This window comes from Salmo salar, chromosome 13 (assembly GCF_965601325.2).
Source record: "Salmo salar chromosome 13, fSalSal1, whole genome shotgun sequence".
Taxonomy (NCBI): domain Eukaryota; kingdom Metazoa; phylum Chordata; class Actinopteri; order Salmoniformes; family Salmonidae; genus Salmo; species Salmo salar.
Window position 1 is genome coordinate 27,871,889 of NC_138303.1, and position 22,526 is coordinate 27,894,414.

Sequence of the window (22,526 nt, forward strand, 5' to 3'; positions counted from 1 at the left end):
TACCAAACGTCCTGCACGGTGTTGGGCTGTAAGCACAACCCCCACCTGTGGACGTCGGGCCCTCATACCACCCTCATGGAGTCTGTTTCTGACCGTTTGAGCAGACACATGCACATTTGTGGCCTGCTGGAGGTCATTTTGCAGGGCTCTGGCAGTGCTTCTCCTGCTCCTCCTTGCACAAAGGCGGAGGTAGCGGTCCTGCTGCTGGGTTGTTGCCCTCCTACGGCCTCCTCCACGTCTCCTGATGTACTGGCCTGTCTCCTGGTAGCGCCTCCATGCTCTGGACACTACGCTGACAGACACAGCAAACCTTCTTGCCATAGCTCGCATTGATGTGCCATCCTGGATGAGCTGCACTACCTGAGCCACTTGTGTGGGTTGTAGACTCCGTCTCATGCTACCACTAGAGTGAAAGCACCGCCAGCATTCAAAAGTGACCAAAACATCAGCCAGGAAGCATAGGAACTGAGAAGTGGTCTGGGTTGTGCCATGGCGGAGATCGTTGTGGGCTATACTCGGCCTTGTCTTAGGACGGTAAGTTGGTGGTTGGAGACATCCCTCTAGTGGTGTGGGGGCTGTGCTTTGGCAAAGTGGGTGGGGTTATATCCTGCCTGTTTGGCCCTGTCCGGGGGTATCATCGGATGGGGCCACCGTGTCTTCTGATCCCTCCTGTCTCAGCCTCCAGTATTTATGCTGCAGTAGTTTATGTGTTGGGGGGCTAGGGTCAGTCTGTTACATCTGGAGTATTTCTCTTGTCTTATCCGGTGTCATGTGTCAATTTAAATATGCTCTCTCTAATTCTCTCTTTCTGTCTTTCTCTCGGAGGACCTGAGCCCTAGGACCATGCCTCAGGACTACCTGGTATGATGACTCCTTGCTGTCCCCAGTCCACCTGGCCGTGCTGCTGCTCCAGTTTCAACTGTTCTGCCTGCGGCTATGGAACCCTGACCTGTTCACCGGACGTGCTTGTTGCACCCTCGACAACTACTATGATTATTATTATTTGACCATGCTGGTCATTTATGAACATTTTAACATCTTGACCATGTTCTGTTATAATATCCACCCTGCACAGCCAGAAGATGACTGGCCACCCCTCATAGCCTGGTTCCTCTCTAGGTTTCTTCCTAGGTTTTTGGCCTTTCTAGGGAGTTTTTCCTAGGGAGTTTTTCCTAGCCACCGTGCTTCTTTCACATGCATTGCTTGCTGTTTGGGGTTTTAGGCTGGGTTTCTGTACAACACTTTGAGATATCAGCTGATGTACGAAGGGCTATATAAATACATTTGATTTGATTCTGTGGTCCCCACCTGCAGAACCACTCCTTTATTGGGGGTGTCTTGCTAATTGCCTATAATTTCCACCTGTTGTCTATTCCATTTGCACAACAGCATACGAAATTTATTGTCAATCAGTGTTGCTTCCTAAGTGGACAGTTTGATTTCACAGAAGTGTGATTAACTTGGAGTTACATTGTGTTGTTTAAGTGTTCCCTTTATTTTTTTGAGCAGTGTATTTAAGTGCCTTTGAACGGGGTATGGTAGTAGGTGCCAAGTGCATCGGTTTGACTGTGGCAAGAACTGCACGCTGCTGGGTTTTTCACGCTCAACAGTTTCCGGTGTGTATCAAGAATGGTCCACCACCCAAAGGACATCCAGCCAACTTGACACAACTGTGGGAAGCATTGCAGTCAATATGGGCCAGCATCCCTGTGGAACGCTTTCGACAATTGAGGCTGTTCGGAGGGCAAAAGGGGGTGCAACTCAATGTTAGGAAGGTGTTCCTAATGTTTTGGATGGAAACATGTGCCGTCATCATTGCTTTGCACAAAAAGGGCTTCACAGGCAAGGATATTGCTGCCAGTAAGATTGCACCAAAATCAACCATGTATTGGATCATCAAGACCTGTAAAGAGAGCTGTTCAATTGTTGAGAAGAAGGCTTCAGGGAGCCCAAGAAAGTCCAGCAAGCGCCAGGACCGTCTCCTAAAGTTGATTCCGCTGCGGGATCGGGGCACCACCAGTGCAGAGCTTGCTCAGAAATGGCAGCAGGCATGTGTGAGTGCATCTGCACGCACAGTGAGGCGAAGACTTTTGGAGGATGGCCTGGTGTCAAGAAGGGCAGCAAAGAAGCCACTTCTCTCCAGGAAAAACACCAGGGACAGACTGATATTCTGCAAAAGGTTCAGGGATTGGACTCCTGAGGACTGGGGTAAAGTCATTTTCTCTGATGAATCCCCTTTCCAATTGTTTGGGGCATCCGTAAAAAAGCTTGTCCGGAGAAGACAAGGTGAGCACTACCATCAGTCCTGTGTCATGCCAACAGTAAAGCATCCTGAGACCATTCATGTGTGGGGTTGCTTCTCAGCCAAGGGAGTAGGCTCACTCACAATTTTGCCTAAGAACACAGCCATGAATAAAGAGTGGTACCAACACATCCTCCGAGAGCAACTTCTCCCAACCATCCAGGAACAGTTTGGTGACGAACAATGCCTTTTCCAGCATGATGGAGCACCTTGCCATAAGGCAAAGGTGATAACTAAGTGGCTTGGGGAACAAAACATCGATATTTTGGGTCCATGGCCAGGAAACTCCCCAGACCTTAATCCCATTGAGAACTTGTGGTCAATCCTCAAGAGGCAGGTGGATAAACAAAACCCCACAAATTCTGACAAACTCCAAGCATTGATTATGCAAGAATGGGCTGCCATCAGTCAGGATGTGGCCCAGAAGTTAATTGACAGCATGCCAAGGTGGATTGCAGAGGTCTGTAAAAAGAAGGGTCAACACTGCAAATATTGACTCTTCGCATCAACTTCATGTAATTGTCAATAGAAGCCTTTGACACTTACGAAATGCTTGTAATTATACTTCAGTATTCCATAGTAACATCTGACAAAAATATCTGAAGACACTGAAGCTGCAAACTTTGTGGAAATTAATATTTGTGTCATTCTCAAAACTTTTGGCCACGACTGTACATGTTTTAAATGGATGGGTTTGTGTGCGTGTGAATGGGTGCATGTAAGCGAGTGTAGAAGTGCAAGTGTGTGAACCCAAATCGGAAACCATGAATAGATGGCAGCATTCGCGCAAAACTGAAAGCACGAACCACCGCATTTAACCATGGCAAGGTGACTGGGAATATGACCGAATACAAACATTGTAGTTATTCCCTCCGTAAGCCAATGAAATAGGCAAAACTTCAGTACAGAGACAAAGTGGAGTCGCAATTCAACGGGTCAGACACGAGACGTATGTGGCAGGGTCAACAGACAATCACGGACTACAAAGGGGAAACCAGCCACGTCGCGAACACTGACGTCTTGCTTCCGGACAAGCTCAACACCTTCGCCCGCTTTGTGGATAACACAGTGCCACCGACGCAGCCCGCTACCAAGGTCTGTGGGCTCTGCTTCTCTGGTGACTGACGTGAGTAAGACATTTAAGCGTGTTAACCCCGGCAAGGCTGCCGGCCAAGACGGCATCCCTGCCCCGTCCTCAGAGCATGCGCATACCAGCTGGCTGGAGTATTTACGGACATATTCAATCTCTCCCTATCCCAGTCTGCTGTCCTCACTTGCTTCTAGATGTCCACCATTGTTTCTGTACCCAAGAAAGCAAAGGTAACTGAACTAAAAGACTATCGCCCTATAGCACTCACTTCTGTCATCATGAAGTGCTTTGAGAGGCTAGTTAAGGATCATATCACCTCCACCTTACCTGACACCCTAGAGCCACTTCGATTTACTTACCACCCCAATAGATCCACAGACAATGCAATCGCCATCGTACTGCATACTGCCCTATCCCACCTGGACAAGAGGAATACTTATGTATCCATTGACTATTCATCAGCATTCAACACCATAGTACACTCCAAGCTCATCATTAAGTTTGGGGCCCTGGGTCTGAACCCCGTCCTGTGCAACTGGGTCCTGGACTTCCTGATGGGCCGCCCTCAGGTGGTGAAGGTAGGAAACAACACCTCCACTTCGCTGATCCTCAACACAGGGACCCGACAATGGTGCGTGCTCAGCCCCCTCCTGTACTCCCTGTTCACCCATGACTGGGTGGCCACGCAAGCCTCCAACTCAATCATCAAGTTTGCAGACGACAAAACAGTAGTAGGCCTGATTACTAACAATGACGAGACAGCCAACAGAGAGGAGGTGAGGGCCCTGGGAGAGTAGTGCCAGGAAAATAACTTCTCACTCAACATCAACAAAACAAACAAAGGAGCTGATCGTGGACTTCAGGAAACAGCAGTGGGAGCACGCCCCTATCCACATCGACGGGACCGCAGTGGAGAAGGTGGAAAGCTTCAAGTTCCTTGGCGTACACATCACTTACGATCTGAAATGGTCCACCCACACAGATAGTGTAGTGAAGAAGGCGCATCCGCGCCAATTTGGCTTGGCCCCTAAAACCCTCATACTTTTACAGATGCACAATTGAGAGCATCCTGTCAGGCTGTATCCCAGCCTGGTACGGCAACTGCACTGCCCGCAACCGCAGGGCTCTCCAGAGGGTGGTGCGATCTGCCCAACGCATCACCGGGGGCAAACTACCTGCCCTCCAGGACACCTACAGCACCCAATGTCACAGGAAGGCCAAAAAGATCATCAAGGACATCAACCACCCTAGCCACGGCCTGTTCACCCCGCTATCATCCAGAAGGCGAGGTCAGTACAGGTGCATCAAAGCTGGGACCAGTTTGAGCTGTTCTGTGAAGGGAGTAGTACATGGCGTTGTACGAGATCTTTAGTTTCTTGGCAATTTCTCGCATGGAATAGCATTCATTTCACAGAACAAGAATAGACTGATGAGTTTCAGAAGAAAGTTATCTGTTTCTTGCCATTTTGAGCCTGTAATCGAACCCACAAATGCTGATGCTCCAGATACTCAACTAGTCTCAAGAAGGCCAGTTTTATTGCTTCTTTAATCAGAACAACAGTTTCAGCTGTGCTTACAATTGCAAAAGGGTTTTCTGATGATCAATTAGCCTTTTAAAATTGTAAACTTGGATTAGCTAACACAACGTGACATTGGAACACAGGAGTGATGGTTGCTGATAATGGGCCTCTGTACGCCTATGTAACCGGTGTGAAATGGCTAGCTAGTTAGTGGGGTGCGAGCTAATAGCGTTGCAATCCGTGACGTCACTTGCTCTGAGACCTTGAAGTAGTTGTTCCCCTTTCTCCACAAGGGCCGCGGCTTTTGTGGAGTGGTGGGTAACGATGCTTCGTGGGGAGGCAGTTGTTGATGTGTAGAGGGTCCCTGGTTCGAGCTCAGGTAGGGGCGAGGAGAGGGATGGAAGCTATACTGATACATTGATGCTGTTGACCCGGATCACTGGTTGCTGCGGAAAAGGGGGAGGTCAAAAGGGGGGTGAGTGCAACCAGTGTGAAATGGCTAGCTAGTTAGCAGGATGCACGCTAATAGCGTTTCAATCGGTGACGTCACTCGCTCTGAGGCCTTGAAGTAGTTGTTCCCCTTGCTCTGCAAGGGCCGCGTCTTTTGTGGAGTGGTGGGTAACGATGCTTCGTGGGGAGGCAGTTGTTGATGTGTAGAGGGTCCCTGGTTCGAGCTCAGGTAGGGGCGAGGAGAGGGATGGAAGCTATACTGTTACACCTATGTAGATATTCCATTTTAAAAAATCTGCCGTTTTCAGCTACAATAGTCATTTACAACATTAACAATGTCTATCTACACTGTATTTCTGATCAATTTGATGTTATTTTAATGGACAACAAATATGCTTTCCTTTCAAAAACAAGGACATTTCTAAGTGACCCAAACTTTTGAAAGGTACTGTATGTAAATCAGACACATTTTTTATTTTTTTTTTGTAAAAATTGATAACCTGTTTTGACTTTGTCATTATGGGGTATTGTGTGTAGATTGATGAGGGGGAAAAACAATTTAATCAATTTTAGAATAAGGTTGTAACATAACAAAATGTGGAAAAAGTGAACGGGTCTGAATACTTTACGAATGCACTGTAGGCCGACTCATATTCTGTTTTTCTGAAATAAAACATTTCTTAATATAATTTATTGTGAAGTGTATATATTAGCAACAAGTATAATTCTTTGGTCTGGCGTAGAGCCCATTTTCCGTCGGACGTAGAGTTACAACCCACTTACGACCAAGTGGTGCAACTGGCCCCAGAACAACACCATATACCATAAAGCAGTGGTCACCAACCTTTTCTGAATCAAGATAACTTTCGAAGTTAAAAAGAAAGATCTACCGCTCAGATTTTTTAAACTTTTCTTACATGATAAAAAAACGAAAAAACATTAACCTAATAAAAATGTGGTTTGTGCAGTAGGACTAAAACATTATTGTCTACTTGGCCTGCCAATACTGTTCTTCTCAGACCATATTATATTTCAAAAGTCGAGCTTTGATAAGAAAATAGATCAGTTGGTGTCGCACTTGCAAGGCACAACTGAGCATCATTTGAAATAATTTGCTTTTTTATTTTACTGGACTGCATCTGATAGTCATGGTGATTTCAAGACAACTGGGAACTCTGAAAAGAAAACGTGGTCAAATCATAACATCAGTGATCTTCTGGTCGGAAAGTCTGAGCTCTAGAAAGATACCCAAGTTTGCAACTTGAAATTCCGAGTTATATGACCGTTCAAAACGATTTTTCCCAGTCGGATCACATTTTGTTTTAAAGTTCCCAGTTGTCTTGGAACACACTAAAGTCGGAAATTTCCGAGTTCCCAGTTGTTTTGAATACAGCACTAGTCTCAGCGGAGGGAGGGAGCAGCAGAGGGTCCGCCTCTCATGGCTCCTGTTCTCTCCTCCGGTGAGACTGACCAGAGAGAGGGGACATCGTCTTCCACTTGATGGCAAAACTCTACTTGCACCACATTTGCCTCGTACAAATTCATGTTGTTCCTATGAACAGAGAATGTTAAATATTCCTCATTATTAAAATAGACACGATGAGCTGCTAATAATAATATAAACGCAGGTCTATCGATTCACTTGTCTACTCATTCATTATTCATTGCAGCGCCAGTGGAAGTAGGGAGAAACACATTTTATGTTTTGTAATAGTGTGGATTTTGGTATTTTATTCGGATCCCCATTAGCTGTTGGAAAAGCAGCAGCTACTCCTCCTGGGGTCCACACAAAACATGAAATATAATACAGAATGACATAATACAGAACATTAATAGACAAGAACAGCTCAAGGACAGAACTACATACATTTTTTAAAAGGCACACGTAGCCTACATATCAATGCACACACACAAACTATAAAATAATAAAACAGTGTTGACAGTGATGAATAAAAACAGACGAACTCACTCAAAAACAGCAGCTCTTTGCTGTATTCTTTGACGGTCTCCCTCTCTCTCTGGACAAGGTTTTATGAATCTCGGGTAGGCTAGTATAACATTTTCTGTGGCCGGGGTTGTGGAAACTGTAGGCAAGGTGATTTGAGCGATCCAGCACAAATACAATTTAAAAAGGAGCGCAAGCAAGTGATCGACTAGGAATGCCTTGAAGATTGACCTGACCAATCGATCGTGATCGACCGGTTGGTGACCATTGTCCTAGTTAATAAATAACTCATATTTGACAAGGACATAAGAGAGGGTATATTTAAGGATCTAATTGGGGACTGAAACTAAAAAGGTGGTCTTACCAGTCGAGCACCTGGGAAAACACAGCGGTCATGTCCTCGCTGCTTAACTGAAGACAAAGGGCAGACAACAACAGTCAATTAGAGAAGCCTGCAGATTCCAAAACACTCTGGCAAGTTTTGTATTGTCTGATTGTTACTGATGGAAATTGTGCCATGTGAATTGACTGAGACTGGGCCACTTACTGTGAGATGAGGAAACAGAGAGCCGTGGAAGGAGGAGACCCACCGTAGCAAAGCCAGGACACAGCTAGAGCTAACCTCTAGCCACTTGGGCGCTGGGAACACACACACATTAAAGAGTTACACAAACTCTTGCATGATAGAACACTTTCTTATCTGAAGCGCAGTCTGCATGTAATACTTTCAAGACCGTGAAATAATAAAGATAACATGGCACTCACCCTCTGCACTGGAGTTGGCTATTTCATTTAAGAGTCCAGAGAGGCCTGCATCACGCCAAGCAGACAGACACAGAGGTAGGGATTTGTGAACAGGGCCTTAGAGAATTGACTGTGTGTGTCTCTGTCTGTGTCTATGGGTGTGTCTCACACACCAAGCCTCTGCACTCCGTGTGTACAGTGTCTCACAGTGGTCCCGAAAGGCTGCCTTGCTGCTGCTCTCTTGGCAGCTGTGAGGTTTCAGTGACTCTCCCGGGAAGTACAGATTCAGAGCACGTTAATCCTACAGCAAATGGAAATACATCACACACACACACACACACACACACACACACACACACACACACACACACACACACACACACACACACACACACACACACACACACACACACACACCACCTAATAAGAATAAACATCTAAACATTACAGTGACAAACAGTTTTTGGTAACTGAAGTTTGTGGTGACTAGTACACGGATTGGCATTGATATGATAGCCCGCCCGCCCGCCCACCCACCCCAAACCAGACTGCTGGATCTGTGTTGGACTCGTCGTATTGAGAAGTCTCTCCATAGCCGGGCAGCGGAGGGGGGAACAGAGCCAAGGAACACATTATAACCACATTACTCCTGAAAAAGACATCACATTTAGTAGCTCAGCATTCAGTTATCACATGCAGATGCTAGCTAAATCAGCTAGCTAGTCACTAACGTTAGCTAACTAGTTACCGTTGGCTATGTATCAAACTTGGCTAGCTAGATTGGATTGACACTTTAGACTTGCTAGCTACTTAGCAAGCTAGCTAGACCGAGATTTACAAAATACAACTACACAGTTATCCATGTAGTGGTACATTGCCAATGTACCGTTGTTAACGTTACCTTTCTTCTCCTGTAAAATGTAGCTAGGTTTACAGCAGCTTCAAACAGATTGGCCAGTTAGCAAATCCCGCCGTGCTGGATTCATAAACTACGGAGGCCTGTAGAAGGCATACAATACAGCGAATTTCCACAACGCGGACATACTTTGCCCAGAGGTGAATACGCTGCTGTCATCTATCGGATAAATAGTGGCATTACATCCAACTTCTGTTTCTCAGTTCACATTGGTGCTGTTTGTTTCAAAACATGGATGAAATAAGCAAACTGTAAAAACGTGCTGGTTGTTTGCCATTCAAATGCCGTTTTGATGAGTGCATGCATGGTGTGTAGACCTTGGTGGAAAAATGATTAGCTATAGCACATTTGAACCATTAATTGTGTGTGTTATTTAGAGATTTCCAAAGACAGAACTAAGTCAGTGGAACAGACATGACACGAAGACAATTGTTTAAACTTTGCTGAAAAGATGGAAACCACTGTACAGTTTTGTGGGGGCGATATTCACGCCCCCTTGTGGGTTTGCAACTCCGTGACGTCAATTCAGCACTGGGAAGGAGACAGCTCCCTCCCTCTCCCAACCCTGCGCGCCTCACGTTCCATGGGTCCCCGGTTATTGATAACACAATTTGCCCGCTGGGATTCGTTCTGATAACGTGAACTCGTGGGAAGGGTCTTTCATGCAATAAAACGACAGACAGCCCGGAGAGGAAAAAACGACGATTGCTCTTCATTATTGCATGTAGGAAGCTGAACCCACCCCTTACTTGAGAACGCGACAGCAACCAGGCAGAAAGGTAATGGAATGTCATTCTATCAATTATATTAGATCAAATATTATTATGAGATATTCAGGTGCGTTGCCTCATGCAATGTTGTGCAATGTACTCTGTTCACATTAGCATAGGCTACCACCAGGTCAATCTGGCAGAAAATGCATACTCGTCGATTAATGCGAAAAATCATATTTCTGCATCAGCATCATAGTCTATTACGAAATATTTTGTGTTGGTGCCAAAATTCAGTGAATCTACAGACGCTGCGGCAGTTAGACTTGGCATGGACTCGTACGTTTCGGGCATTAATTGACGTACGTCGACTGTGATGCTAGTGAGTGTCATCATCACATCCGTGGTTATTTAAAGATTGATCTTCCTGCGCTTGTGTGAGAAAGTGCTCCTTCACACAGGCCCAGTGTTTTTCCCATTTCAAGTTCTCCATTCGCTCGAGAGTAGTGGTTCTCATGCGGTTCTCATACTGGGCTACCGTGTAATGTAACACACACACACACACACACACACACACACACACACACACACACACACACACACACACACACACACACACACACACACACACACACACCTCAGTGGTTAGGGTTGCAATTTCGTCACATTCTGCAGAACTAACATGTCAGGACTGAAACACATACAGTATTGTATATGTATAGTTTGCAGCATAAAACTGTCAAGCCAAGCATGTATCAGGACCATAAGTGTCATTCAATGCATACAGTACCAGAAGAGGCATAGTACTCATCCTTATTGATTCCAGCAGTGCACCATCCATATCATCACAGTGTAAAACAAGATATAGGCTATCCTGACCTATGGTGACACTCCTACAGGAATCACCCTGGGGATAAAGGTCAGGTCTATTTTGTAGTCAGTACTATGTCCTTGGTTCATTCATAAACTATTCCCCATTGACTAGCCTTGTAATTACCAGACTGATTACCACTGTTGCGAACATTCATGTAAGCGTGCAAGATCAGGCGGCTTGAGAGGCAACCGTTTGACTGCCTCAATCCCATTCCTAAATATTAAGACGTGGTCTGCTGAATAATTGAGGCTTTTGTCTTTATTGAGGAGAAACTGGATGTAATGGTTGACTTGCTCTCACAGGAGTTTTTTTTAAGAAAGGCAGAGTAAGATTTCTTTTTTTTCACTCCCTCTCCTCTCCTGCATAGTAAGGCCCATCTGTCTGATGGTTCATCTGTTACAGACAGTCATTCTGCATAGTACTTGATTACAATAATCTATAATTTACTTCAACTATGAACAGTACTGACAAGGCCAAACACACATCAAACGCTGTTTTAAAATGAGAAGTCTAGATACAGGTCTATTTCATCAATGGACAGCTCTGAAACAGCCAAAAGACTAGGCATCAATGAATTATACTGATTTATAGTTACTCATTGCATTTTTTCCTCTCCTCTTCATCTTTGTGTCACTCCATCCAGGCCTCCCCTTCTCCCTCTCTACTCCCGTACATCCTTGGTTACTGTGTTGTGGGACCCCCTGATGAGTGGGACCTGCCTCCATGAGCCCCACGCCCCCTCCCCCTCCCTCTCAGAACCTACCTTCCGCAGGCTGGATGCAGACCCCCCCGCCTGCACCCCAGAGACCGACCTGACCCCCACCCAGTGTGTCCTCCGCAACGTGCTGTGCATCGACACAGGTGGGGCACCAGTTGTGTCAGGCGGAGGTGAGGGGTGCCCCCACACCTGTGGCAGCAGCCCGACCCCTAGCGACAGGCCCCTGCCCCACTTTGACAACAGCGTGCTGAAGTTGCACGAGCTAGAAGCCTGCCAGTGTGGGGGCGGGGAGGAGGCAGGGCTTAGCTCAGAGGCTGGGGCCATCCACAGCCAATCAGACAACATCCGGCTGCAGCAAGGAAGTGGAGGGTTCCTGGAGGGGCTGTTTGGCTGCCTGAAACCCGTCTGGACCATGATCGGGAAAGCCTACTCCACCGAACACAAGCATAACCAGGAAGGTGCGTGGAGTGAGTATAACAGCCAATTCTATGTCACTTCACTATTTGCACAAGGACTCCTGTGTTTTACAAAGACGTTTGTAAACTTTTAGGATACTGAATACCTAACCAATTCATGAGACACACTTCAGGATATTTCACTCTGCGTAGGATATGTAATGTACGACACCAAATCTTTTGTCACTTGAAATGTTATATGGTCAAGATGTTGAGGTAAATCCGTAACCATGGTGATGCATTATATATAAAGGTTCAACTTGACTTAATTTCATTATGGAGGTACATCACTAAAATGGCTTCCATTTTCCTCTCTGTTTATCTCTCACTCCTGCCACCGTGCCCCACTTTCTCTTTACACGCCCCCTACAATGCTGCTGACGTTACCTGTGCACTAGACTTATTCACAGTTAGCTACAGATGACATGAGCAGCTGCCTCCACAGCAGCAGGTCCCTGGAGACCACAACACTTCTCATGAAGAATTCTTCTGCTTGTCTCTCTTATCCCGCCTACTGGCTTCTCTTTCCTCACAGTGACCAAATTCTCAGTCATTCATCTATCTAATGTACTCTCATGACAGGTGATGTAGGGAGGAACGATTCGATTTGGGGAGATGTGCAGCTGTTTGCCTCTACATCTCTCCCCAACTGCCATCGTACTATACTGTACACTGAGCATATTGATCGAATCGTATCTATGGTGGTACCACAAGGGGAAAACACCTACTCATGTGTCGATGTAAAATACTTTTTTTCACAGAAAAGCTTCCTATCTGTAGACTAATATAAACAGATGATGCCGTTTACAGTGAGGAAACAAAGTATTTGATTCCCTGCTGATTTTGTACATTTGCCCACTGACACAGAAATTATCAATCTATAATTTTAATGGTAGGTTTATTTGAACAGTGAGAGACAGAATAACAACCAAAAAATCCAGAAAAACGCATGTCAAAAATGTTATGAATTGATCAGAAAGATTTCTGGCTCCCAGGTGTCTTTTATACAGGTAACAAGCTGAGATTAGGAGCACACTCTTAAAGGGAGTGCTCCTAATCTTAGTTTGTTACCTGTATAAAAGACACCTGTCCACAGAAGCAATCCATCAATCAGATTCCAAACTCTCCACCATGGCCAAGACCAAAGAGCTCTCCAAGGATGTCAGGGACAAGATTGTAGACCTACACAAGGCTGGAATGGGCTACAAGACCATCGTCAAGCAGCTTGGTGAGAAGGTAACAAGAGTTGGTGCGATTATTCGCAAATGGAAGAAACACAAAAGAACTGTCAATCTCCCTCAGCCTGGGGCTCCATGCAAGATCTCCATGCAAGATCTCTGGAGTTGCAATGATCATGGGAACGGTGAGGAATCAGCCCAGAACTACATGGGAGGATCTTGTCAATGATCTCAAGGCAGCTGGGACCATAGTCACCAAGAAAACAATTGGTAACATGCTATGCCGTGAAGGACTGAAATCCTTCAGCGCCCGCAAGGTCCCCCTGCTCAAGAAAGCCCATATACATGCCTGTCTGAAGTTTGCCAATGAACATCTGAATGATTCAGAGGACAACTGGGTGAAAGTGTTGTGGTCAGATGAGACCAAAATGGAGCTCTTTGGCATCAACTCAACTTGCCGTGTTTGGAGGAGGAGGAATGCTGCCTATGAGCCCAAGAACACCATCCCCACCGTCAAACATGGAGGTGGAAACATTATGCTTTGGGGGTGTTTTTCTGCTAAGGGGACAGGACAACTTCACCGCATCAAAGGGACGATGGACGGGGCCATGTACCGTCAAATCTTGGGTGAGAACCTCCTTCCCTCAGCCAGGGCATTGAAAATGGGTCGTGGATGGGTATTCCAGCATGACAATGACCCAAAACACACGGCCAAGGCAACAAAGGAGTGGCTCAAGAAGAAGCACATTAAGGTCCTGGAGTGGCCTAGCCAGTCTCCAGACCTTAATCCCATAGAAAATCTGTGGAGGGAGCTGAAGGTTCGAGTTGCCAAACGTCAGCCTCGAAACCGTAATGACTTGGAGAAGATCTGCAAAGTCCCTCCTGAGATGTGTGCAAACCTGGTGGCTAACTACAAGAAACGTCTGACCTCTGTGATTGCCAACAAGGGTTTTGCCACCAAGTACTAAGTCATCTTTTGCAGAAGGGTTAAATACTTATTTCCCTCATTAAAATGCAAATCAATTTATAACATTTTTGACATGCGTTTTTCTGGATTTTTTGGTTTATTCTGTCTCTCACTGTTCAAATAAACCTACCATTAAAATGCTAGACTGATCATTTCTTTGTCAGTGGGAAAACGTACAAAATCAGCATGGGATCAAATACTTTTTTCCCCCACTGTATATGATACATCTCAGCTGGTCTGCTTACTGGCCTGGAGTCCTCTCCATCTGCCGCTCATTGCCTGTGACTGACTCTTTCCTTGTTTTGATGTTGTGTTTTTAGAATCCTGGGAAGTTCCGTTTGAGGAGATCTCAGACCTGCAGTGGGTGGGCAGTGGGGCCCAGGGTGCCGTCTTCTTGGGGAAGTTCCATGGAGAGGACGTGGCTGTCAAGAAAGTCCGGGACATCAAGGAGACGGAGATCAAGCACCTACGCAAACTCAAGCATCCCAACATAATCACCTTCAAGTGAGGAAAACTCCCTGACCCAGACCCCAAGAAAACAGAATAGATGTATATGAACATGTCAACTGTTCGTCCGAGCTATTGTAGCCTTGACCAGCAGTAACTAGCACTCCATCAAGACTATGACATCATCAGACACTGACTTTTTCAAATGTTCTCTTGTTTATACTTGTCCCTCTGCCTCCTCCCTCCCTCTCCCCATTCCTCCTACCCCCTCTCTCACTCCCCCAGGGGTATCTGCACCCAGGCTCCCTGCTATTGTATCCTGATGGAGTACTGTGCGCAGGGCCAGCTGTATGAGGTGCTAAGGGCGGGCAGGAACATCACCCCCTCCCTACTCATCGACTGGGCCATGGGCATTGCCGGGGGCATGAACTACCTACACCTCCACAAGATCATCCACAGAGACCTCAAGTCCCCCAAGTGAGTCACTGTGCTGGGTATTATCAAAACCATCCGCCTATAGACCAGAAGGCCCCAAAGTAAATCAATTAGCTCTTTCTTTAGAAAATGTATTTTCTGGCTTAAGGACATCTAAAAAATATATATTTTTGCTCTATCCATGGCAGTATGCTGATTACACATGATGACTTGGTGAAGATCTCTGACTTTGGCACCTCCAAGGAGCTCTTTGATAAGAGCATGAAGATGTCTTTTGCTGGTACGGTGGCCTGGATGGCCCCAGAGGTCATTCGGAATGAACCCGTATCAGAGAAGGTGGACATCTGGTAAGTGAAGGAATTCAACTTATTGACCATAGAAAAGAGGACCAATGCAATTCCATCTCTGATCAGTGATCACTAATATAAAGAGTGTTGTGAACTGCAGGTCGTTTGGGGTGGTGTTGTGGGAAATGCTGACCGGGGAGGTCCCCTATAAGGATGTGGACTCCTCCGCCATCATCTGGGGGGTGGGCAACAACAGCCTGAACCTCCCTATCCCCAAGAGCTGCCCCGATGGCTTCAAAATCCTCCTGAGGCAGTGCTGGTGAGTGGAGATGGAGGAAGGGATGGTGGGAGGGAGGGAAGGAGGGGGAGAAAGAGAGGGATGGTGGAGAAGAGGAGAGAGAGGAAAGAGGAGGTAGTGGAAATAGATAGAGGGAAATTCTTTCCTTTGAAATCTTTCCTAGGTAGACTTGGCCCATGTAGATGCATAATGATTATACAGTAGATATACCAAACTTGTCTCTGACTTGGTTTTGCAGGAACTGTAAACCCAGAAATAGACCCTCTTTCCGTCAGATCCTCCTCCATCTGGATATAGCCTCAGCTGATGTACTCTCCACCCCACAGGAGACATACTTCAAGTCTCAGGTAGCCTACTGTACACTATGCCACACACACACAACATAATGAATGTATACACACACACACACACACACACACACACACACACACACACACACACACACACACACACACACACACACACACACACACACACACACACACACACACACACACACACACACACACACACACACACACACACAGAGAGTGTCTAAGTTTGTGTGTGTGTTGAGCAGGCTGAGTGGCGGGAGGAGGTGAAGCAGCACTTTGAGAAGATTAAGTCTGATGGGACCTGTCTGCACCGACTGGACGAGGAACTGATCAACCGACGCAGAGAGGAGCTCAGGTCTGTACCACAACACTCTGACAGACAGTTACTCTTCTCTTTTACCTGCTGGAAGTGATGCAATGCCAGTATTGTATAACAGAAAGCCACCAGTGCCTTGTTGTTACGAGCTGTGTAACTACAGTACAGCAGTCCAGGGTCATGTAGACAGGCAGTTTCACTAACATCAAATGGCTCTAGTTCCTTTGTTCTTCCTTTATCTACCTTTGGAGATATAAAAAAGAAAGAAAGAGATGGAGGGAAAAAATAAAATAAATAGGCTCAGGGCACGTTTCTGTTACACAGCATTTGGATTCTTTCATGCGTAAACATGATGTCACTTCTTGTGCACTGTTTTCTATTCAGGCACGCTCTGGACATCCGTGAGCACTATGAGAGGAAGCTGGAGAGGGCCAACAACCTCTACATGGAGCTCAATGCTGTCATGCTGCAGCTGGAGCTCAAAGAGAAAGAGCTACAGAAGTAGGTGGATCCGTCAGGCAGAGCACTTCAATGCATGTGGAGTTGTTCAGCAAATTCTCAGATCATTTGTATAAAAAAATTCTAATTTAGCACATCAATCATATCAGCTAGTATGGTATATAGACATACTGGACATGCAGTGTTTGAAAATAAGTGGATAATAAGTATTTGGTAATTAGGGTTATAGAAGATACAAGTCATAGAAATAGAATATGTAGAACAGAGTAGTTACTGGATTTTGCATGCAATCAACTTTAATCGTGTTGATGTGTGCCTAGGAGAGAGCAGTCTTTAGATAAGAAGTTTCCAGGACTGTTCAAGCACCACAGCTCCAGACAGACTAGCTCCTCCAACTCCATGGACAAACTCATCAAGAAGAGAAACGTCCCACAGAAACTGCCCTCTGGAAAGAGGTGAGAGTTAATTCCGAGAGCCAAAAGCATAGGAGGCAAGGGTAGTTCTAATGTGAACCCAATGCAGAATTAACTTACTCATGTAACCCAATTGAAAGCACTTTAAATAAATGTGTAATCAGATTATATCACAATGTATCTGACCATTGTTTTCTATTCTATCCTGTTCTCATAGGCCAGACATCCTCAAGTCAGAGGTGATCATTCCCAAGATGGATTCCTCCGTGATGCAGGTCACCATCCCCTCCTGCCCCAACAGGGGCTCCACGTCTCCTAACCGCTCACGGAGAGTCAAGACTCGCCACCGCAAGCCTGGCAAGGGCAGCAGCGGGGACCTGGCTGGCCTGAAGGCCACTCAACCCTCCCCTGGCGGGGACAACCCTGCCCAGGCCAACAGCTTCAGCACGGACCCCTCCAAGCAGCTCCTGGACCCCAGCGCAGTCTTGCGGGCCCTGGGCCACGAGCAGCAGCAGAGGCAGTTGTCCTCCTCCAGCCCAGACCTCATATGCACCACGCTGGCAGCTGAGGGCCAGGGGAAAGGAGAGACCACCATGGGGGGGCTGGAGAAGGGTGGCAGCCTGAGTGCCTCCGCGGGCCTGGGGGGGTCCGAGCGTGGCGCGGCAGGTCTGGATGACCTCACGGAGACGCCCCCGCGTAGCAACACACCCAGCGAGGACGCAGCATCGTTCCCCTTCTCTAGCAGCCCAGACTCGCCATGTGGGAGGGGGGTGGCCGCCGGGAGGGGGTCTGTGCTGGGTGCCTCACGCCTGCCCCACGATGGGGACGATAAGGAGGAGGGAGTGAGTGGTGTGAGGTTACCCCGGGTGGCGTCAGGGCACCTCACCCCCTCAGCTATCCTGTACAGGGCAGCCATCACACGCAAACAGGTACAGTCCCAATGAAAAGCTAGTCATGTTCAGTATGTATTCCTTTCATCTCTGTGAATGTGTTTAGCTAACTCCCTCTGTTCTATGGGCTGTGCCCACAGAGGCGTGGTGTGTCTTCAGAGGAGGAGGAGGGGGAGGTTGACAGCGAAGTGGAGTTGCCACGGAGACGGTGAGAATGTTGCTGTACTCCAGTACCCAAAAAACTGCCCGTAATTTACCTTTGTCTCATCATTGATCTGTGATATGATTTTAGGAGTCACAGGGTTTGACACCATTATAAAAATGACATTTGTAATTCCAATCAGAGATGTTTTGTGTTGCTAGTATAAGTGAATCTGCAAGTGACATGCAGTATGATGACTATTAATTATGGAATTAATCAAAACTGAAACAAAAGTGGATTCTTCCTTTCTTTTATCTCCCTCTTCTCTCTTGTTCATTCTCCCCAGACGTCCGACCAGCATCAACCAGTGCCAGTCGGGGTCCACCTTCAGTTCAGAGAACCTCTCTGTGTCAGACGGCGAGGAAGGTCACACCACCGACCACTCCCACAGCGGCACGCCGGATGTGGTCAGCACCAACACGGATGACCGTCTGTACGACCGCAGCGATGACCTCCTGTCGCAGGGGTCAGAGTTCCCGGCAGACAACACGGACCTGGTGCAGGCCTCTGACGGGCTGTCTGAGAGGAAAAGTGCTCTGGGCCAGGTCAAAGCCCTGCTAGATGCTGCACAGAATCCTAATGAGGTAACACAATCTGATACTGGCACTTGCGTAGCGCACACCCCAGCAGCCCCTGCAAGATGGGGGGTCCATGAGCTTTGACCTAGCTTAAAAATCCCTTTTTTATAGTTAAATGTTTTTTATTCAGTTCCATTATTTGACCTTAAAATTTACATTTACGGGAATTTTATAAGGGAAAAGTTTTTGTTTTTGAAATACTTTCAATATTATAAATGTCCATGTCAGTTCTATGCTTGGAAATGCCGTTGTATGGAGCAAAGCATCCCAATTTTTGTTGCAATAATGGATATTAGCTGAAAAATGATCTTATGTAGTTTCTTGTAAGAGCCCTCTGTGACATTAAAGAATATTTTTCTCAAAACTGTAATTCCTCAAAGATGTTTCCAGTGGTCAACTCCTGTGTATACCACTTGAAGAAAAAGTCCGTATAACACCAAATCCTTCAGATTTTTGTCTAATGTCAACTCAACTCCATCAGAGTACTGAAAGATCTGATAGAAAGATTGTTTTTATTTGGGATTTTCAAATGAATCATTTTCCATACTTTACAAATGTTTGTATTGAACTTTAATTTTTGAGGCAAAAATATGTCTGTTTTGAGTATCTGTTGTCAAATCCGTCAGTGGCTTGTCAACCCGTCGCTGATGGCTAACCCCCTTAAAATATATATTTTTGTCAATATTCTGAATTATGTTTTTTATTACTAGCTAGGTTTCCATCCAATTAGATACAGATTTTCATGCGAATACTCCAGAATCTCCAAAAAGAAAATATGCGCATTTTCCCACCAGTGGTATGTTTCCAGTAAATGGATTTGTTGGAGGGAAAAAAACGAGTGAGTGATGACGTAGTATATACAAAATGTACTTTTTCGCGATAGTTTTTCCACAAAAACTGTTGCGTTTAATAGCAAATAGTGCCTACATCGGTCTTGGCGCCTGTGCTCTAGCCAACAGCTTGCAGATACAGTGCGAGTAGGCAGTGCGGGTTGTCTAGTCTACATGATGAGATTCTTATGGATAAGAGCAAGAATATTTGTATTTGTTAAACGGCAGTCAAGCATCGATCATCATATTACCAGAATAAGACCCTCGTTATTTATTGGAAAGCAGCATCAAGCTCATAACCGTGTACTTTCCACACCCTGTGAAGTTCATCATAACTTATTTCATAAGTAGCCTATAAACTACATGGTTTCCTGAGTCGTAGTGGGAGAACCACACACCATATCATTGCGTGACTCCAAATTTACTTCGAAATTATGGTTATTTGATTAGAGGTTAAACAATTGAAGTATTTGCTGTGCAAGCCCTAAGGGATAATGTTTGTTTTAGAAATGTTGTTTTTTGTTTTAAACCTAGAAATACATGCATGCTTTTTATGGTGTCTGAAAGAGTTAAAACCAGTTAATTGCATTTCTTCTTTTTTTAAGGAAAAAAAGGAGGTTGTTCCTTCACCTGGAGTGATAACTGATACTTTGGTCTATCAAAATGTATATTAAACATTTTGTAAATTTTAAGACAAATATTTGTGGAAAAAAAGAATCCCTGAGCTCTAAAACAGCAAAATATTCTGTCAGCCTTATAGCATAATGTGTAAAATAGCATGAGATTAGCTATAAAACTGCCATTTTTTCTCTCTGCCCCATGGCAAAAATAGAGTCTTTACTCAGACATCGCGTATTAATACATTTTCAAGTTCCTAATTGTGCACTCTCCTCAAACAATAGCATGGTATTCTTTCACTGTAATAGCTACTGTAAATTGGACAGTGCAGTTAGATTAACAAGAATTGAAGCTGCGACCTTTTCCACATTTTGTGTTACAGCCTGAATTTAAAATTGATTACATTGCAATTTTGTGTCACTGGCCTACAAACAATACCGCATAACGTCAAGTGGAATGATGTTTTTTGAAATTTGTACTAATTAAGTAGCATGTTCGAACATGAGTAAATAGAGACAAATATATTTATGAAAGTCACCTTGTACGAGAGAGATTTACATGATTATCAAAATGTCACGCCACACGAAACACAGCCCTTAATTTAATCGTATCTAAAATCCCCTATGGGAAAAATTAATGGTGGGAAAACGATTGGAACCATTTCGCTGTTTGACCGCTAGGTTTTATGGGTATTATGACACCTCCACTGTGGGGCTCTATAGCAGCTATTCGTCTGCTATTGCACAAGTCGGCTTGGTTGGTTGCTGTCTCTCCCTCGCTGCTTCTTGTGTCACTCGCTCACACAGTACGTCCCCTCCCCCGCTTGCTAGAGCGGCACCGCTCTCTCCCTCTCGTGCTTTACCAGCTCTGGTTAATCAAACATGATTTTCTGCTGCTACCCTCACTCGGATCGGACCTGATTTGGATCCGACCATGTCTATACGGAACGGGTCTAGTTGTCCTCGGGTCCGTTTGGAACAGGTCTCTGTGTTTAAATTGTTTTATTTATGCATGTCGAGTCCAGGTGGGAAAGCCCCAGGTCCATTTTGGAATGGGTCCAACTTCACAGCTGTATTTAATTCAGGCTGTAACACAACAAAATGTGTAATAAGTCAAGGGTTATAAATACTTCTGAAGGCACTGTACTTGTACCTATAATTTATCCATTCATTACCACCAGTTTCTAATCTACAACTTCTAGTGTGAAGTTTTTTTCTCCTACCGCAATCTCTTCTTCGATAGTGACGTCAGACTAGGAACATTAACGGTTCCCATAACTCTGAGGTTTCAGTTGATTCTGTGATCTACCTCTAGCATAATGTTTCTCTCTCCTCCATCTTTACCCCTCAGAGTCAGGCCCTGTGCGACGACTCGGACTGCGACAGCGCTGAGCTTGACCAGTCAGGAAGTGGGGAGCCCAGTCGTCCACCCAGCGCTGGGGCCTGTGCACCTCCATCAGGGTCCCATTTTGGGCACCAACAAGGGTCTCCACAGGGGCCCCCATAGAGCCAACACACTGGACACTATAGAACTACAGCTACCTTACAGTAAACAACCATCACAAGAGCCTACATTAGCCAGTCTCTAAAGCAGGACTTGAATGAATGTGATGTGGGGTCACATCAACTTAGCTCAGGCTATGACAAGTTATCTACCAGTGTCTTATAAAGCAATATGGGTTTGTTCGTTAGCAAGCCTTCATAAGACAACACAGGTGATTTGTTATAAACTGATAGCAGTTATGACAGTTTGTAATATCTGACTTATTTAGATTACTTTTTTTTTTTTTTTTAAATAGACTTTAGATACTGTTAATACAAGTACCAACAGCCACTGCTCCCATTCAGGAAGAAAAAAATACTCAGAAATACAAACTGTCCCCTTTGGTAACTTGCCATCTGGTACTTTACCATCACTGCTCTTGGAGGAGCCCAATTTCCAATTAGCTTTTTTCTCCCATGGAAATTAATAATGTAGATATGTGAATATCACATGACAAAAATCTAAATGTATTTTAAGTGTAAGACAAGAACTGATGTAAGAAAAAGCAGTATGCAGCCCAACGAACAAATGCATGACTACACATGGTTATATTTTAAGTTCTGGATGTATCCATTTTATATTTTGTGAGAAGGTTTACACTTTTTTACCCTGTATTATTTCCATATATTTTTTATTATTATTGATGTCGGCACTTAAATAGTTATGTCAAAGGGGAATGAAAATCTCACCGAAATGTTCTCTTTCATGGATAGGTCCCTCAGCTGGTAATGTTAAATTCATACTTTGATCTTAACTCTCCTACCACTGAGTTTTGAATACACATCCCTTTAAGATCACACAGGAATTAGCCAGAACAGAGAGAATACTGCTCTCTGGTAGAAGTAGTGGAATATTAAGCATCCTTTGAATTTCAATAGAGGTTTACACATTGTAACTGTAAAATAGGAATGATATCAAAATCCAAATATGAGGAACAATAAAATATTGGTAAATCTTCGAGGTGTGACAGGTGTGTTATATTTCGGAACATGTAGCCTTAAACCCTAGGAGATACCCCTGTATGACAA

General features: G+C 45.2%; 1 protein-coding gene and 1 long non-coding RNA gene across 2 annotated transcripts; one reads left to right on the forward strand and one right to left on the reverse strand.

The window, feature by feature from the left end:
* Positions 1 to 243: 243 nt before the first annotated feature.
* LOC145850342 (uncharacterized) lies at positions 244 to 9,040 on the reverse strand. Its single transcript, XR_014380005.1, has 5 exons — positions 8,953 to 9,040; positions 8,589 to 8,700; positions 8,073 to 8,352; positions 7,855 to 7,946; positions 244 to 7,718 (listed from the first exon to the last, which is right to left on the reverse strand). It is a non-coding gene; the product is annotated as an uncharacterized LOC145850342 (long non-coding RNA).
* A 464-nt stretch (positions 9,041 to 9,504) lies between these two features.
* LOC106566706 (mitogen-activated protein kinase kinase kinase 12) lies at positions 9,505 to 22,455 on the forward strand. Its single transcript, XM_014135010.3, has 14 exons — positions 9,505 to 9,746; positions 11,195 to 11,736; positions 14,190 to 14,373; positions 14,602 to 14,793; positions 14,940 to 15,098; positions 15,199 to 15,357; positions 15,575 to 15,683; positions 15,896 to 16,005; positions 16,351 to 16,467; positions 16,746 to 16,880; positions 17,056 to 17,767; positions 17,869 to 17,936; positions 18,217 to 18,514; positions 21,307 to 22,455. The coding sequence occupies exons 2-14, from the start codon at positions 11,256 to 11,258 to the stop codon at positions 21,460 to 21,462; spliced, it is 2,880 nt and encodes a 959-aa protein (XP_013990485.3). The 5' UTR covers positions 9,505 to 9,746; positions 11,195 to 11,255; the 3' UTR covers positions 21,463 to 22,455.
* The last annotated feature ends 71 nt before the right edge of the window (positions 22,456 to 22,526 follow it).